This window comes from Pteropus medius, unplaced genomic scaffold (assembly GCF_902729225.1).
Source record: "Pteropus medius unplaced genomic scaffold, Ma_sr-lr_union100, whole genome shotgun sequence".
Taxonomy (NCBI): Eukaryota; Metazoa; Chordata; class Mammalia; order Chiroptera; family Pteropodidae; genus Pteropus; species Pteropus medius.
Genome location: NW_024342467.1, coordinates 8,069,895 through 8,088,524, shown reverse-complemented (window position 1 = coordinate 8,088,524; position 18,630 = coordinate 8,069,895). Strand labels below are relative to the sequence as shown.

The 18,630-nt window shown below is 34.6% G+C and overlaps 1 protein-coding gene across 23 annotated transcripts in view; it reads right to left on the bottom strand.

Annotated features, from left to right (window-relative positions):
- Positions 1 to 18,630, bottom strand: part of HDAC9 (histone deacetylase 9) — an 829,181-nt gene that overhangs the window by 166,815 nt on the left and 643,736 nt on the right. For all 23 annotated transcript variants that reach the window (XM_039862468.1, XM_039862469.1, XM_039862470.1 and 20 more), the window contains 4 exons: positions 9,520 to 9,575; positions 9,188 to 9,275; positions 3,399 to 3,518; positions 2,988 to 3,085 (listed from right to left, as the gene is read on the bottom strand). In XM_039862468.1, coding sequence (XP_039718402.1) covers positions 2,988 to 3,085; positions 3,399 to 3,518; positions 9,188 to 9,275; positions 9,520 to 9,575 — 362 coding nt within the window. The remainder of the gene's footprint in view (positions 1 to 2,987; positions 3,086 to 3,398; positions 3,519 to 9,187; positions 9,276 to 9,519; positions 9,576 to 18,630) is intronic.

Genomic DNA, 18,630 nt, shown 5'->3' with positions numbered 1-18,630 from the left:
GAGGACATTCAGTCACTTTCATGAGCACTTGATTCACTTACCGTTTCAATCAAAAATTGATAATGTACACTTAATATTTGTTTTCACATTATTTAATAAAATTGTGTGCAAAGGGATTCTTTAAAAAAAAAAAACTCATCTACCACTCACTTTGTCATGTGAAAACAACAGGTAAAAAATATAAATTATCTTTCTCTGCTGTAAAAGCATGATCCATTTATGTAAAGTTCTAGTACCATAAATAGTATGATCATAAAAAAACTAAGAATTCTGTATTGCAGATCAATAGACATGATCATATACTACAGGAATATTGAGAACTTAATCTGTCTATCATGTAAGTTACCAGATTAACTTGGTACAAAGAGACAAATTTATATGTGATATAATACTAAAGTTTATTATATCCTTAGAGTTCCTTTAAGATGGTAATAATATTTGTTCAGTTGCATATCCAGGCAAACAGAATTCATAACACTGAAACCCCTATAGTTTCTTACTGTAATTCTTATTTTTACTGCTAATTAACACAAAATATCTTCTTGGACTACTCAAATCTTAAAGGAAATAAATGTATTTCAGCTATTTTTTTCTGTAAACAGTGTAGATATATGAATACTTTTTTTGAAAGTACAAATCTGAAGTGTGGGTAGAATTGTCCTTAGTAACTCTAATACCAAACCCAATATATTTATTAATGTATTTTCTTGAAAACGGTGATTTCCTATCATTCTTCCTGGGCCTATTTTCGAATGAGAAGTGACCCTCAAATGAGAAATTGAAGTATGCTTGATATACAGTACAACAGAAACCCGCCAAAACTGTACTTACTGAAAAATTGCCGTCTTGTTTCCTTAAGTTTTAAATAAATCAACAGTATTTTACCCTTGGGAATTTATAAATTCTAAATTAAAAAAAGTAATGCGTCTAAAGTTTCTTATCATGTAGTTGTTTGCTTTTGCTTTCTACTAAACAAAATTTCCAAAATATCATACATTACCAATAGGTTAAAATCTAAAATCTTGCAAGCGAAGCACTTATTGACACAATCTAGTATTTTTCCTTAAAACAGAGACCTTCTCAAAGACTAAAATATTCTTTTTAATTCCAGAGAATAAATGTCTTTAAAAAAAAAAAAACATATCCCAAAAGAAAGCTTTTAATTTGTTATATTTCATGTTTAAATTAAAAGTTCCTTGCTTGGAAAAAGATAAGCAGAATGCAATATGTATACATAAATGTACATTTCACTTATTGCCTATATTTTGTAGAGGAACTAAAAACAACCAATTAATTAGTTGACGTTTTAATGTGAGAGGAAAATACACATATTATGAGAGAGAAAAGTCATTTACTCTACCATGAAATGAGACTGCTTAGACCAATATTTCAAAAGTGAGCTAGCTCCTCAGAACTAAGAATGCTAAGTGGTGCTATGTGCAAAAGGAATCGTATACTCCAATGCCATTTGGGAAATGTCTGTTCAACAGTTAAATAGGTAGTGAAGGACTTCTCAGACCATTTAATATGCTCATGCCCATTCTCAATCATGTCATATGTTATAACAGCAGATTTTTCCAAACTATTTACTAATAAAATCTTTTTTCCCTCTTTTTATTTATTTTTTGCAGGCCTAGGTCTATCTAAAATTAGATATTTTTAAAATAAACTTTTTAATTAAAATTTATTTTTATTTTTCAATTACAGTTCAAATATAATATCATATTAGTTTCAGGTGTACAGCATAGTGATTAGACATTTATATATCTTCATGAAGTGAAGACACCCCAACAAGTCTAATATCCATCTGACACCATGTGTAGTTATTACAGCATTACTGACTATATTCCCTATGCGTCAAAAAGAATAAAATATCTCGGAATAAAATTAACGAAGGAGGTAAAAGACCTGTACTCAGAAAACTATAAAACACTGAAGAAAGAAACTGAAGAAGATTCAAATAAATGAATGCATAAACCATGCCCCTGGAAAGAAAGAATCAACACTGTTAAACTGTCCATACTACCCAAAGCAATCTATCAAAATACAATCTCTATCAAAATACCAATGGCATTTTTCACAGAATTAGAACAAATACTCCTAAAATTTACACAGACCACAAAAGATCCCAAATAGCCACAGCAATCTTGAGAAAGAAGAAAAAAATTTGGAAGTATCATGCTACCTGATATCAAACTATACAACAAAATGATACTAATCAAAACAGCAAGGCACCAATTAAAAGCTTTCTTTTAGGATATGTTTTTTTTTTTGTTTTTTTTTTTAAATAGGCCCATAGATCAATGGAACAGAATAGAGAACCCAGAAACGAACCTACACCTATTTGATCAATTAATCTATGACAAAGGAGGCAAGAATAAAACAACAGGGTAAAGATAGTTTCTTCAATAAATGGTGTTGAGAAAATGAGACAGCCATGTAAAAAAAAAAAAAAAATGAAACTGGACCACTTTCTTATATTATATACAAGAATAACCTCAAAATGTACTAAAAGACTAAGACCTGAAATCATAACACCTAGAAGATGTATAGGCAGTAAACTCTTCTACATGGCTGTTAGCAATATGTTTTTGGATATGTCTCCTCAGGCAAGGGCAACAAAAGCAAAATAAATAAATGGGACTACATCAAACCAAAAAAGTTTTTGCACCATGAAGGAAACCATCAACAAAACAAAAAGGCAACCTACTGAATGGGGTAAGATACTCACCAATGATACAACTAAATCTTTATGTACCCTTTTTATTTATTTATTTTTTTTTTGTACATATGTTCCTTACTGGCTTTGTAGCAATATTCAGATCCCCCAAATCAAACTTTTTCTTTTTTTTTTTTTGAGATTTGATGGAATCGTTCCTTTAGCCACTTCAGCTCATTTAGAAATTTACATTTCTCTTTTATATCTGGCATTAGTCCCATGGACATTTGTTTTCTAATTTTCCACTTTCAAAGAAAAAAGTACCAACCTGAATGCTTCAAGGTACTCAATATCTCCCATAGGGGGATCAAGGCCACCTGTCCAGGCAATATTTATATTGTATCCTTCTCCAAGGCCTGTTCCAACCTGGGAAGAGAAAAGCCATGCCACAGTAGGTAGAGGGAGTACACAAGGAAGAAAGTAAGAAGAGAGGAAAACAAACACATGTGAGCTCTCGAAATAAACATCAAACAACATGTCAAATCAGCCCACCCTTGCTTGACAACTAGTGCTCTGGGTTATGCACTTGTTCTGCACTGGTTTTTGCTCCCGTGGGACAATTCAGTAATCTCGTGTAATTTAAAACACCAGCAAAGGACAAGAAAATTATGGGTAATCATGCAATGCAATTACCTGAAAGATACAAATAAAAGTGGGGCTCTAAAGAAATAAACCGAACCTCATTTGGGGCTCCACTGCCAGGGAAAAAGTTCCCTTCATCATAGCGATGGAGTGAAATATACAGGATACTGGGGTCAGCATAAAAGGCCTGCTGTGTACCATTTCCATGGTGAACATCCTACAGGGAAAAGAAAACAGATGACAAATACAGTCATGTCTAACTCTGTGTGGAGACAACTTTTCTGATTTTGAGTTCTCTGTCTTTCTAGCCCACCTTCCTTCTCATTTTCTGTCTTCTCACTATGTCTTCTTTCTCTCTCCCCTTCAGCTTGCTTCCACACCACCCCCTTTACTTCCTGAACTTTCAGGCAAATTACCCTTTAATGCACTCATTTTTTAAACTGGCTTCTAAAAATCAGGAAACCACAGCGAACATGCCCTGGAGACTCCAGATGAGCAGTCATTGAGAAAGCCCAGTCCTTTGGTACAATTAGATATTTATACACCGGCCCTTTGTACTCTTTGCTTCAGTGATGGAATCTCGCATCCTGTTTTATGGAGGAATTTTATGACTTATTAACTGCCAACAGTTCATAACCCCTTAGGCTTAATTAACTAGCCTCATTGGCCTCTGAAGAAAGACTAATGTTTAAACTACAAACTAGAATTTTGCAGAAGGATCTATGGCTTACAGAGCATTTTTGCAATTCTTGACAGAACACTAAACATACGTGTATGCATTGATTTGCCAAGTCCCACCATTAAGGTCAAAGGCTTTGCAACCAGCTGAGTAAATTGGCTTTCTTAAAGTGTTCAGTTCAGTTAGCAATCCCTCAGCAGTTAGAATAACTTCAAAAGAGATGCCAGATGCAAAAAAGACTTCATACTTTATTTTGGTAAAATTGTGATGGCAAGTCAAAGACACAGGAGCATGAGCTCATTAGCTATTAAATCATTTCATCCAAACCAGAAAGATGGCATAAGGGCTTTTATGCATCTTGTCCAATCTGTCTAATTTTAATATTATATCATGACTCTCTTCCCAGCCTTCTTTCCCCTCTTTTTTTAATTCCCCATACCACAATCTCTTCCCCCAACAAACAAACAAAAAAACCTGCGTCATTTTAACGAATAAAAAAATTCTTCAGATATTTGTACAAATGGTTGTTTTTTCTAATTTTTCTATGATATAGACGTTTGCTAAAAATTATAAAAGAAATGGGAAAATACACTAATAGTACTTTTAAAATGTCTCAAAAAAAGATTTCAAGTGCTAAGAATTTCAATTAATATACCTTCAAATATCTTCTGAACAAAAATAAAATACATGACTCTTAAAAGTGAACAACCTACATATTGTATTCAATATAATATTACTGCTACATGTGTAACAGCTATGATTTCCAGGTCCTGTTAAAAAAAGTTTTGGTCATTTGTAACTATATCCTTATATTGTACTTTATTTTATATCAGTAAAAAACACTATTTTCAAAAACGATTTCTGTAGTTTTTGCATCAGGCACTATATCACTATATTAAATATCTTGCATGGCTTATTTAACAATTATATGAGATATATGGCATTATTCCTAATCTAAAAATAAGTAAACTGAGACTCAGAGAGTTTCAGTAATTTATTGACTATACAGAAAAGTTGCATGATGTGTCTTGAATGCACTTCTTACTCCAAAGGCCAAACGTATAACTAATATACTGTTAACTCACACTTACGGTCATTATCTCTTTGATTCTCTTAGCAAATATACCTGTGAAGTGAGATTTGTGGTCATTATTGAGGTTTATATAACTTGTCTCCACTTCAACCTCCAGCCTAGAAATCCCTTACTAGACACCACCAAAGCCTCCCTTTAGTGGGTCCTGAAAGCCTGCACTAAGCTTGCTATCCCATTTCTTTTAGTGTAGACATACACTAATCCTTTCTGCCTTTTATATAGTACATGCATCCAAAATCAATTAAGGATACATAAAATACAAGGGAAGATATGCATCATTCCAGAAATTTATTCTGGCTCAAGGCATACTCATCAGGAAAAAAAAAAACAGCATGCTGAAAATATATCAATTCCTGGATTTCTGAATGTTCAAAGGAAAGGAAGGAGAAGATAGTAAAACTATTTTCCTTTACGTGAACAAAATGAAATAGTTTAAGCCACAATGTCTTCAGAGATTGCTACTGCATACCTAGAGGATGGACAAACAGAATGCTCTGAAAAACAACAGAGAAGGAATGTTTGCATTTCTACTACATGATAGAATTTTTAGTCAGCATTGTAAGGAAAATTTTGCTCTAGGCCTAAATGCATCCACACTTTGAAAACCAAAAAAAATATATTGCCTTGATTACTTCTGTTTCTTTAGTGATGTAAAAGTTTATTTAAGAATGTCAAATAAAAGATGATAATTTATCTTAGATATAAAAGCATTCATTCTTGAAAAATGTGTTGGATGCTTATTATTGCATAAATTTATGAATAAAAAATATAGTCTTGCCCACAGCACTACAATATTTCAACAGACATTTTTCATTGAAATACACAAATCCAATTTAAAAATACTTAGATAATTCTTAATTAAATATTCACAAACTATTTAGAGATAAAAGTAAGACAAAATATGTCTTTTGTTTTGGGCAACAACTTACAATATAACCTTGAGAATATATATATACACGCACATGTGTACATTTATATATACATGTACATATTTATACATATACACATATATATTTATTCAGCTTTCTCTGTTGCAAAATATTCATATGAAGTAGTTAATGCTCAGGTATGATCTGAGGATGTTTTCTCCTTAGCAACAAAATATACTAGACTGATATAAGAAAATCACTGGTGTTGTGAGAAATTATTATAACAATGAAATTAACTAAATCATGAAATGCCTCAAAATAGATCTGGTATACAAGATTTGCTCAGAAATGCTGAAAATCATTTCAATGTTTTACTGCTCAAAATGTACTGTGAAAATTTATTCTATATAAGGAATTAGAACAAATATGTTTTCACTATGATGTTAAAATAGCTTTGAATAAATAACATATCCTACTAGCTAATATTATCATTTATAATTATTTAGTGTAAACACTTGCGACAATTCTTTGGTTGAGTTTAAAGCTTGGCCAAAAATGGAAATGCCCACAATCTGACATGTAAAGTGACTTTTCTTTTACGAAGAAAGCCTAAAACATATTATTTTCACCTGAAAGTACATTAAATAAAAGCTACCCTGAGTTATGCAGGCAAATCATACTTCTAGAACAGGTTCATGCCCTGAACACAATAGGCTCTTGCAAGTTGAAAATCAAGTGCACCTGCTCCCTCTCCTCACCAACCTGAATGTCTCTGGAATCTTCTCCAGAAAGAGAACTGGAATGAATAAGCTCCACAAATCAACTAGAATCATTCCTGCCTAAAATACTCAATGCCTCTGAATTTGGCTGTGGCCTTCAAAAGGTGAGTTAGAGCCCTGGCTCTCTATTTACGAGGCACATAAAAATGATGGAACTAGCTGCTGGACAGTGGAGTAGCTTGCCTTCTGCTGGCCCGAGACTTTGTGGAGCTAGCTCACGCTGATTAGCTAAAATTAGCGACTTCGGGTATTCAGGAATGAAGTTCTTCACCACTGGAGACCCTTCACTCCTTCTCCTTTGCTCACTTGCAGAACAGACCTGTCAGCCAGGGAGAACGGATGTCTCAGCGCCACGTGGCACTTTAAAACTTCCTTCTCGGCAGCTGGAAGAAACGGGAATTTCCTCAAAGGATCCCTGCAGCTGCAGAATTTGGACAACTTGAAAGCAAGAATAGGCGGGCTGGTGGTGATCTCAGAGGCAGCCCTTTGGACAGAACTTCATATATTTAGAGAATCTGAAACAAAAACTTCTCCTCTACTACAGCCTGCTGGGAAATCAGTATTCTTTATGATTGGATAGTGGAGTAAATTCATAATCAAAGGCCAGTAAGCTTACGGGACACTCCTTGGAGCTACCAAGCAACTTATTTTATAAATCATATAGAATTATCTCTAGCAGTCTTTTATTCTTATATTAATGTACAAAAACAAAACTTTACAAATCCTCTGAGGTGCAAAGTGTCCATCTATCACAAGCTAGGCATTTTAGTTTTCAAGTCTACTGTACAATTCATTACTTTAGAGTTTGGATATCACAAATGTGTTTTCAAAGGGACTCAGTGGTTATTGATTATCTTCACGAACTATAAAATAGTAGCAGAGCATATTCTTCAGAAAGTAATACTAAAAGATTCTTAAGGAAAAAATTCTTCTTCCCCTATAATTTGGACAAATTTAGAAAGTTTAGAAAAATTTTGCCTCAATCCTTGATGTTTATCTGCTATCCTTTGTTCAAGTTTTTGGCTTATCTTTTTAGCAGAACTTACAGTACTAGAAGCATATTATTTTTTAAAATTTACTCTCTTATAAATATGCAAACCAATAATTATTATTTAAAATGTCATTTTGCATGTACATGGGAAAATAGGTATTGATGTCCTCAGTTTTGTTAAGTTTTAAGACCTTGCTGCTGTAGTATATCTAGGCCTTCAACACATTTCTTTAATGGTGAACTATGACCTACACTGAAACATAAACGCTTTTGGAAAAGACATGGGTTTCGATATTCTCAGCACCAAAGTGTTTGCACGAAGGCTGTACAATACAGTACATAGAAAACATCCATTGCTACTGAGCAGTACAAATGTTTATCAGTCTTTCATTCCTTTTATCTTCATTTTTAACTTAACTAAGTATTTCTTCACATGGCTTTGTTTGTGCTCTCTCAACCCTTTGGTGTGCTTGCCTAACTGAATCGGAGGGCTGGATGGTGAGGCCATGACTTCTCAATAAGATTTAATTATGAGTGCAGATATGAACAAGATTTAGACTATTAAGCCTTGCACTTCAAAAAAACTTTTAACATATTTTGCCTTTAAATCTTTTATCACCTGCAAAAATTAATTAAGTGCAGATGTAGCAGGTTCGCGTTGGATGCCAGGGTTCATTTCCTGTCTATGCTTTGTCAGACAACCTATTACACCTCCTTGTGAACTGGAGGCAAACCGAAAACGGGGCTCATAAATCACCAGTCAGCTCTCTTTCGCCCTTTCCTGGGTTGGTCCTTTTGTATTGGGCAGATCTCCAGCTCATTATTCATGAATATACTATAGACAACATGCCAAGTGTCATCCGCATTTAAACAAACCATTTGTTAAACAAATTATAACTCTATTGTGTAAGAATGCATCATGGTAAAATGCAAGACTAATCTAATCCCTCTGACTTTTAATCACTCAGGGTCCCTGCCAGGAGTCATCCCAAACTGGCATACATGATCTGAGATCTTTTCAGAAAGAATGACATGCTGACTTGTTTTAATAATACCACTGTTGCACAACAAGCAACATGATTGCTAACCAGGGGAAGTGGCCAATTGGTTACCAAAGCAACAGCATTCTTTCCAGCACATCTGACTGTTTAAAGTCTATATTCTGTAGGGAAAAGTAAATTCAGGTTCTGTTGGGTTATTTTAACTGTGGAAGTATCAATTCATTTAAGGATCATAAAAGTTGCCCTGATCTGCGCCTTCTTCTCATTAAATTGCAGTTAACACCATGAAAGTGAAACGTGAATGTTTATGGTTTCAGAACTGCAATCCTGAATTTAATGAGTTTCCACATTCAAAGGAAACGCACCCTTCAGTTGTTTGCAAGTGTTAAAGCAAGACAACCTAACAGAGAAATACAAATTCCCTCCTTTTTATCTAGAGTCACTGAAAATGCAGCTCTGGCCAGGAATACATACCAGATCTACAATCAATATCTTGCTTATATTTAGTTGGTCTCTCAAGTATTTGGCGGTAATTGCAACTGAATTAAAAAAGCAGAACCCCCTGCGGAATAGAGAAGAACAGAGAAATAAGAAAGCAAATCAGCCAGGAAAACCATTATAAATAATGTTCAGAGCATTTTTTAAAATGCTATATGATCTCTGAAGCCATAAATCTGCTTCTGGGAGTACCTTGCAAGATTTCTTAGTCCATCTGCTAACAATTAGAGGCTTCAGAGACATGCACGGGGCAGGTGACTGCCAGGAACCGTGGCGCTTGCAGATGGGCAACAGTCCCTGGTACTTACATGGCTGTGGATTCTTCAGCGTGATGGCCTGGGGGCCTCACAACAGCAAACCCATTCTGTAAGAATAAGACACATTTTCAATGATCAGATGTGGGAAGACTCCTTGGATCTCCATGTACTACAGAGCATCAGGCACATACAAAAAGACTGGAGTCTATGGAGGTGTCAGAGCTTGTTTTCTTACCCCCATCACTGTTTCATAGTATGAACAGAAACGATATAACTGATTATATTTTCTCAGATTGTGCCTCAAAAAGAAGGCTCCCACAGAGCCAGGGGAAGACCAGGGATTTGGGAGTTGTACCTAGCTGGCAAATGTGCACGTCGGCTGTTATACTAGCATGATTCATTTTCAAAAACAACTTATTTTATGACACCAACATCCTACAGAGGGAGAAGAAATTCACTCTTGGAGCAGGTTTGGGTCAAAGTTCGGAAAGACCAGGGAAGATCCAAAGTGAAAATTCTTTAGCTGGATTCCCTCAATGGTTATTTCCACTCCAATGTCAGCAAAATGATAAATTTACACTCACACACTCACATACACACAAAAGAAACCCCAGAAAGGTGAAAAAGAGAACAATGGAAAGCCCATATTTCTTCCAGTCTATAAATTTAGCTTGGATGACTGCCAAGACTTGCAACTTTATTGGATTCCCTAAGTCAATTTCTAGCCCACGTTCTGAAATTTTATAAAGAATTCCAGGGCTGAGTAGCAATCAGATCTATCCATGATCAAGGAATGCCTTAACCTCCAGATTAGTTGGAATGCTTCACAGAAAGCTGAAGGAACTCCAGTATGAAGGCAGGGTACTATAAATCCTTGCAAAGCCAGCATGCTCAGAAAAGTTGGGTTGCACGATGTGAAAAAAAAAAATCATTTATCAGATGGTTCACACCACCTTTCACTTAACTATGATTCAAATAACATGCTCAAAAAACCATGTTTCTTTAATATACAATCCTAAAAGATTTGGAATAATTTAAATATACTCCAGGGATATTTTCGCCCCAAATCTTACTATAAGCATAAAGATATCAAGAAAAATAATCTATTCCCTAAGGCTTTAAATATACATAACTTCTTCTAGAATGTTATGGTAATTAACATACAATGAGTTAATTTGTTATATATTTTGATGAGAATATACATAATAATAAGCTTAGAAGCAAATTAGAAGTCAAATAACACAACCTCGATTACAAATCTAAGTGGTGATAAATATATTCCCTACTCTTGTTGTTAAGGCACTACCTCTCTGGCAATTAAAGATTAATATGAAAGAAACTATTGATGAACCACACAAGACAAGTGACTGAAATTTTACGATTGTAGAGTGAGACTATAACATGAGACTTCTAAGAATGAAGAATTCAGTAAAGATTCTGATCGGTGCAATATATTCTATTGGGAAAACAATGGGGTAAAAACAACAACAAATATAAGGCAGTATAGTCAGCATGTAACAAACTTTTATAATTAGAATAACAATAATAATGATATTTTACAATTCAATTTAAAATACTATGTTTTATGGGTAAAGGATATAGCTAACATCCAGTGGATACGGCCAAATGGGAAGACATTTTTCTACCCAGGAAATAAGAATTTTAAAAAATTCTCCATGCTAACAGTGAAGTTGTGTCTTATATACTCATAAATGCTGCTTATAGGAGGATAAATTATAGCCTTTCTGGAAAATAATCCACCTCTGTATATCTAGAGCTTTAAAAAAAATTATAAATACTCTTTGAATTAGTAATCTACTTAGAGAATTTTTGCCCTAAAGGTGTTATTAACTGTGTAGACAAGAAATTATGTAAAAGAGGTTTGGATTACAATAGGAAAAAAATGGAAATCATGTAAATTTGCTAATATGAGAATATTTATATGAATTATAGTACATCTATACAATGGAATATTAGACAGTCATTAAAATCTTAGTATAAGTATTAAGTGGAACAGAAATATTTATCAATTTTAGAAGTATTAAAAATACACAGTATGGCATATTTGAGTGATAGTATTATGTAGGTTTTTAACTTGTAACTTCATATAAATTATATGAAAAATGGTTTTACAACAAACATTATTTTACGGTGAAAAATATAAAACAAAAAGAAAGATGAGAGGTAGATTTTAACGGGTCTTCAAGAAAGAGTTGTGTTCACAAAGGCAAAAAATATATAAAGGGTATTCTGGGCAGGAGGAAAAGAATGAACAATGGCATAAAAGAAAGGATTTTAGAAAATATTGTGTATGTGAAACCTATCTGAATAGAGATTATATTAAGGAACAAAACGGAAATGAAATCTCATAGATAATTAGCTAGACTATAGAAGACAAAAAGCCAAATAGAATTTGAATTCCATCTTCCTTTTTTCTCTCATAGCCAATTTCCTCGAACAAAAGGTCTGCATTTCACTTTATAATCCCCACCATTCTGCTAAACTGCTTCTGAAACTGCTTGATTTGGGGTTGAAAATTATCTTCTTGTGAATAACAAATTTTTTCTCAGTCATTACGATCTACCCAAAACTTCCACTGTGTTCTCAGAAATGACAAACTCCCATACATTTTCTGTCTTTTCCGAATGCCCCCTTGCTGAAACCAATGCCCCCCTTGCTGAAATCTGGCAAGGCTGATTCTCCCATAATCTGCTCAAGTGGTAGCTGCTTCCTCATTCACACTTTACAAACATGCCTGCAGCAGAAGATGGAGCTGGTGTTCTCCTTGTTTCTCACTGCAGCGTTAAGAGCGTAAGGTGTACTGCACTCCCTCCCCCAATAATATTCTCTTGTAAAATGATTAGATCACCCAGAAACTGAGAAGACAGAACGCAATATGATAACAGACTGAGTCCTGGGGTAATCTGCTCCCTTTCCTTCCTGTTGTAATAGAGGATGTGATAGTCCTCACAGCTCTCCCATCACCTGCAGTTAGGATCCCATTCCCTCCCCTCCCACTTTTCCGCTGTCAGTTATGTTTTTCTCACTAACATATTCAATTCACATTAAAATTCTCAATTATATATATATTTCATTAAGATTTAAATAGACGCGTTTCTGCCATCTTGAAAATAAAATTATACATTAACCGAGATCATAAAGCTATATATATATAATCTCCATCTTTAATCTCTTTGATTCCTCCAATGACCACACCTTTCTTTCCCTTTAGAAACCAAAATTCTTGAAAGGGTAGTTTATCTTGCTTTCTCATTTCTCCTTTCCCTCATCTCTGCCTTAGTCACCAATCTCTAATTTATCTTCCACTTCCATTAGTCTACTAAAGAAGTTTTTACTAAGGCCTCCATGTCAGTAAATCCAATGATATTTTTATGGTCTCAGCCTACCTGGCCCCTCATTAGCTTTCAACACTATTGATTACACCTTCCTTAAACAAACAAACAAACAAACAAACAAACCCTCTCTACTCTTGGCTTCTGTGACTTAATACTCTCCTGGTTTCCTTATCTCTTTCCACTTCCTACCAGTCTCACTTGAAGGCTCACATCCTTCAGTCTGCTCATTGAATACTGAAGTTACTCAAAGCCCAGTCCTTGATGTTTCTTCTTCTCTTTCCATACTTACTTCCTAGGCAATGGCCCTATTCTCATTTATTCAATTATTAACCATCATCAGACACTTCACAGATTTCTATTTCCATAACGAACCCTCCATCTGTCACCAGACCAAAATATCAGCCCACCTACTGAATATCTTCACTTGGATATCTCAGGGTCACTTCAAATTCAATACATCTAAGATCAAAATCTTGAACTTCTCCCAGCCTTCTCTAACTTACCAATGATACCATGATTCACCTAGTGGCTTAAGTCAAGGACCAGTTATCCTGAGTTATCCTTAATGGCTACCGCTCCCTAACCTTCTTCCATCTCATTTTAATTCATGACTGATTCCCGTTGATTTTGCTTCCAAATATCACTCAAATCTATGTGCTTGTACCTTTATCCACTCATTAAATATTTTGCCTTTGGAATTTCTACTTTTCTCTCCATCAGTCCTCCAGTGATTATTCTTATTGATTTCAATCTCTACACAGACACCTCATTCAAAATTGTGATTTCTCAGTTCTCTGACTCCTCACCTTCAATAAATTTGTCTTCCGTTTACAGTTATACACTTACTCCTTGCCATTAACAGTAAGACTCTCTTCCTTAATCTCACTGTCAAATATTCATTCTACTCTCCTACTATCTTATTTTCCAGTTAATGCCTCAACTATACTGAGGCTTCCAGTCCATTGACCTTAAATTTTGTTGTCCATCATTCATCCCCACCACCATGTTCACTTCTCTCCTTATCTGGTTAGTCTTCTGGGTCTATCATTATATTCACTTACTTGTATGTACTTTCACACAGTTTGTCCCTTTTTCCCTCCAGCATACTCTCCTGGTTTATTAGTCTGCTCAGGTCACCTAACAAAATACCATAGGCTTGGTAGCTTAAACAACAGAAATTTGTTTTTTTAGTTCTGGAGGCTGGAAGTTGAGATTAAGGTCTGGCAGGGTTTGGTTTCTGTTGCGATCACTCTTCCTGGCTTGCAGATATTCTTCTTTTCCCTAGAGTCCTCACATAGCCTTTCTTCTGAGTGACAGGCATGATGGCAGAGAGAGAGAGAGACAGACAGACAGACAGACACGCAGGCAGGCAGGCAGGCAGACAGAGACAGGGAGGGAGGGAGCGAGCAAGCATGAGTGCAAACTCTGGTGTCTCTTCCTCTTAGCAGAGCACTCATCCTACTATCAAAATAGGGTCCCACCTTACAACCTCATGTAACTTTTATCACCGCCCACAGACACTTTCTCCAAATACAATTACGTTGGGAGCTGGGGATTCAATATATAAATTTGGGGCAGGGGCACACACATCCAGTCCACAACATAATTTCAGGCACTTTGTTGCTTCCTTCCCTCAACATACTCCCCTTGCAAAATTACAATACTGATTAAGTACAACTCATATCTGCTCTGTTCCTGCACCTAAGCTTATACAAAATCCACATGACTGGTCTTCCTTTAAATTCATGATTCCAGACCTCAAGTCGGCTCTTCATGACGCCCAGCAAGCACATTATATCCCTTAGTGAATTAACTCTCCAAGTCTTTCAGAAGAGCATTTCTATCTCCTCTTCCTTCAAATCCCCATTAACCCTGCTCACTCTTTGCTCCTTGCTGACGACTTTGCTTCTTACTTCACATAGAAAACAGAAGCAATTAGAATAGAATTTCTTCATCCTTCCATAATAAAATCTACCCATCTACCCCCACCAGGCCCTTATCTTATCTAAGAGCAATTAGTTCCTCTGGGTACTTAATTAAACCCCCTTGGGCTTATTCAAGGACATTTCACCCTCAGTTCTCCCTGCTCTCTCTCTGGTATCATCAGTTTTTTCCTATATTGGATTGTTGCACCAGAACAAAAACATATTTGTCTCTCTTCTTAATAAAAACAAAATAACAAATAATATTATATGATAATGCTATAACATACATAATATATAAAAATCATATATGCAAGTAATAACATGATGAATAATAATCTCTAATATTTTGTTACTCATTTAATCCTAACATCTGAGGGCAGATAATATTATCCCATTTCATAAATGAGGAAACTGAGGCATAGAAAGATTAAAGAACTTGCTTGAGGTTTCTAACTAGAAAATAACAGTACTGGGATTCTAGCCAAGCCAGTCTGGCTGCTAAGAACAGGTGCACTTAATAAAAACAAGCATTTAAGACTACAGGACCTGGCCTCTGCCCACCTCTTCAGCTTCACCTATAACACCATCCACTTTGTTCTCTCCACTCCAGCCACACTGGCCTTTTGGTTCCTCTAATGTGCCTTGTTTCTTCCACTCACAGGCTTTGGCATATACTCCTAGTTCGGTGGAAGAGGTCTTGCACTTACCTCCCCGCTCCCTTTACCTGGATAATACCTCCTTATTTGCCCATTTCGACTCCATCACTTTTGCAGGGAAACCATCCCTGAGCCTAGGTAAGTCACTACCAGGTTCTTCTGGTTATAGTCTTAAAGATCTGCCAAACCTTTCTTCTAAGAATGTGTCTTAGTTTGTAATAACACATCTTCCAGAGGGATTATTTATCTCTTATTTTTAATTATTGTGATTTATATGATTAATGTCCACACCCCAACTCCCCACTGTGGGGGTCACTACTTTATGACTAGATTCACCGCTTTATTATTTACATTTATATAGTACCTGGCACATAAGTATGTGCCAGGTACTATATAAGTGTAAATAATACTTATATAGTGCTTGGCGATTGGTAAAGAATGATAACATAAGTTTGTGAATAGATATTACTCTGGCTTTTATGTCTGTGGGCATTTCTTTACTCTGAACTTGGCTGCAAGTTCTTCCTTCTATCAAAGGTCCCAGCTTTTGCAGGCCTGCTTTTTGTGAGAGGTTGCCTTTTAGACTTGGTAATATTTTGGTTTCTTAGAAAAATAAAATATTCCATTGCTTACGATTAATGAAGTATTTGAGTCACTAAACTATTGTGGAAAGTGCTTTAAAAATGACATTATTATTCTTACAGAAAAATCTGACTTTCACCCTGGATTCTGGACCTCTTGACAAGGAATTTGTTTTGTACTTTTCTGTACCCCTTATTGTCTGGCACAAAGATTTATTGTATATGATACAACTTGAACCAAGATTTTCCTTGGCTCACGAACATATATATCTTTGGTGAATATTTAAATGAGCTTCCTTTGTAAGTAATTCACTGTATTTTCAAAGAACTTAATCTATTAGCTTCACAGAAGATAACTATAAGAAAACCTGTATAAAACATTCAGTGGCTCAGTTTACTATTTTCTCATCTAATAGTAATAATAATCCTTTTTATTTTGTGAAAATATTATCTTCTCAAACTTTCAAGTGTGTATGATGTTCCTACTTAATCTCCGTTAATTTGTGAGCATTTCAAACTACAGAAGTAAAACCTACAAATGCCATATAATTCCATACAATTCTGAATTTTTTCTACTTTACTCCATGAAAAAACTCTGCTTTATATTTTATACAAAGTCATGAAGACTAAGCAGTTTAGCTAAGCAAATGCATGCTAATGGACTTTTCTGTGGATTTATATTAATTTAACAATGATGAAATTTTTATCTTAATATTGATTTTTAAAACATCTTTTCCAGTTTTAAATTATCTTCATTTATAAACATCAATGATCATAGATCTTTGGCAGTATTTTAACATCACTAAGAGTAACAATTAATGTTTCAAGTACTAAGTATGCTTACATCTCAATTTTGTTGTTGTTATTGTTTAGACTACTATTATGGATGGTGCTCCCTGAGAAATAGGGTGTATTCTCTGATGTCATCACATGGGAAAATGCAGGAGACTATTTGTTCCTCATATAGTCAAATGACACCTGGGAAAGGGAATCGAGGACTTTGCTATATGTAAAAATGAATTTGAATGAGAGGGAAAGGAATTCAATTATTTTAAACTAGTCTGTTTTCATTACCTGATGAAATTTCCATTTTCTGGTCGAATTTATCAAAATGTCAAATTTATTTGTGCATTCCTTATAGGCACGTCAAACCCTCCCTAAGAAAGTAAAGGGCAAGCAGTAAACATATCACTAGAATCACTTTAAAGGTTCATTTTTTTTTTACTCTAACTGACCAAAGTTCAAATTCCTCTACGTAAGCTCAGTTTATTGCCACGACACTGATGGGAACTGAAAATTTGAAAAGTATAATATAAATCTGATTATTTTACTTGCATGCATTAAGATGTTTTCATGGACAGCAGAAATGTACATGTTTATTTCTCAAACATCCCTATGGCCAAGCAGGTATTCAATGGATAGCAAGAATCATTACTAAATCCAAGTTATTAAAATAACTTAGGTTTCAGAAATCATGAAAAGTGAGGCCTAATCACCACCAATGAGAGTGATGTAGAAAGTCAAGAATATACTGTTTAACAGAATCAGCCAATATATACAGAATCCAAAAGAGAAAAGCAAAGGTTATTTATATATTCTCAAAAATATTAAGTAATGAACCAGAGGTTTAAATACTTGTAATACCCAGTAGTCTAGTTAGCTGCTTACTAATTTAGATTTATTTATTCTTTATAAAAACATAACTACAGTGCAGTATAGAAAGTCTATGTGATATCTATAAGCTGACAAGACACTGTATTTTTTTGTTAGGAGTAGCTGATCAAATATTATATTTTTACTTAATTTTTAAAATGTAACTCTATTTTGGAAAGCTAAAAGAATAAAAACAAAGAACTCTCTTTTGCTGAAAAATGTTTTATATATAACTGCCTATAGTCCAAAGACTAATTGAGCATATCAGACCAGTTGATTGGAATTGTTTTTAAAATGTCTCTTTTAGTGCATTACTAATTTAGAGCTCAGTAATTACTTCCCAATGCCTAAGTATTACCACTAAAGTATTTCTAAATGTACCGAAGTATCAATCTTCAATGCAATAATATGTATCAAAAACAAGCACAGCATGGAAAAACTCTACAGCATGTATTCCCAAGTAAAGATGTGATGGTTGAATTATTACTCCCAATACATTTGCTGAATTGGAAAGTCATATGCGATGATTTATATGCTTGAAATATTTCACTGGAAGCCAAAATCTCAGGTACCCTTGATTCATATTGATGCATTATCAATTTTAAAAATGACTTAAAGCAACATTTCTTTACCTACATATAGATTGATTTTTAACATAAATAGTTGGAAATATTTTAATACATTTTGATATTCAATAATAACTATAATTATCAAGTATACTGGTGCATAAGCTATTTGATGCTAGTAAAAATAAAGGCTGAAAGCCAGAAATTGCAATTTACGTGACTATGCTAGGATAGCACAATTTATCTCCTAACAAATCAGTATGCTCTCAGTGCCCTTTCTAATATCTCAATAAATGCGCTTGCCAAGTATACAAGTCTTTTACCTAATGATAAATCAAAGGAGTAATGAAAATAAAGCATCCATTAGCTGGTTTGACACATTTTTAAAAATATAGTAATAACTTTCGGTTCTTTACATTAAGTTG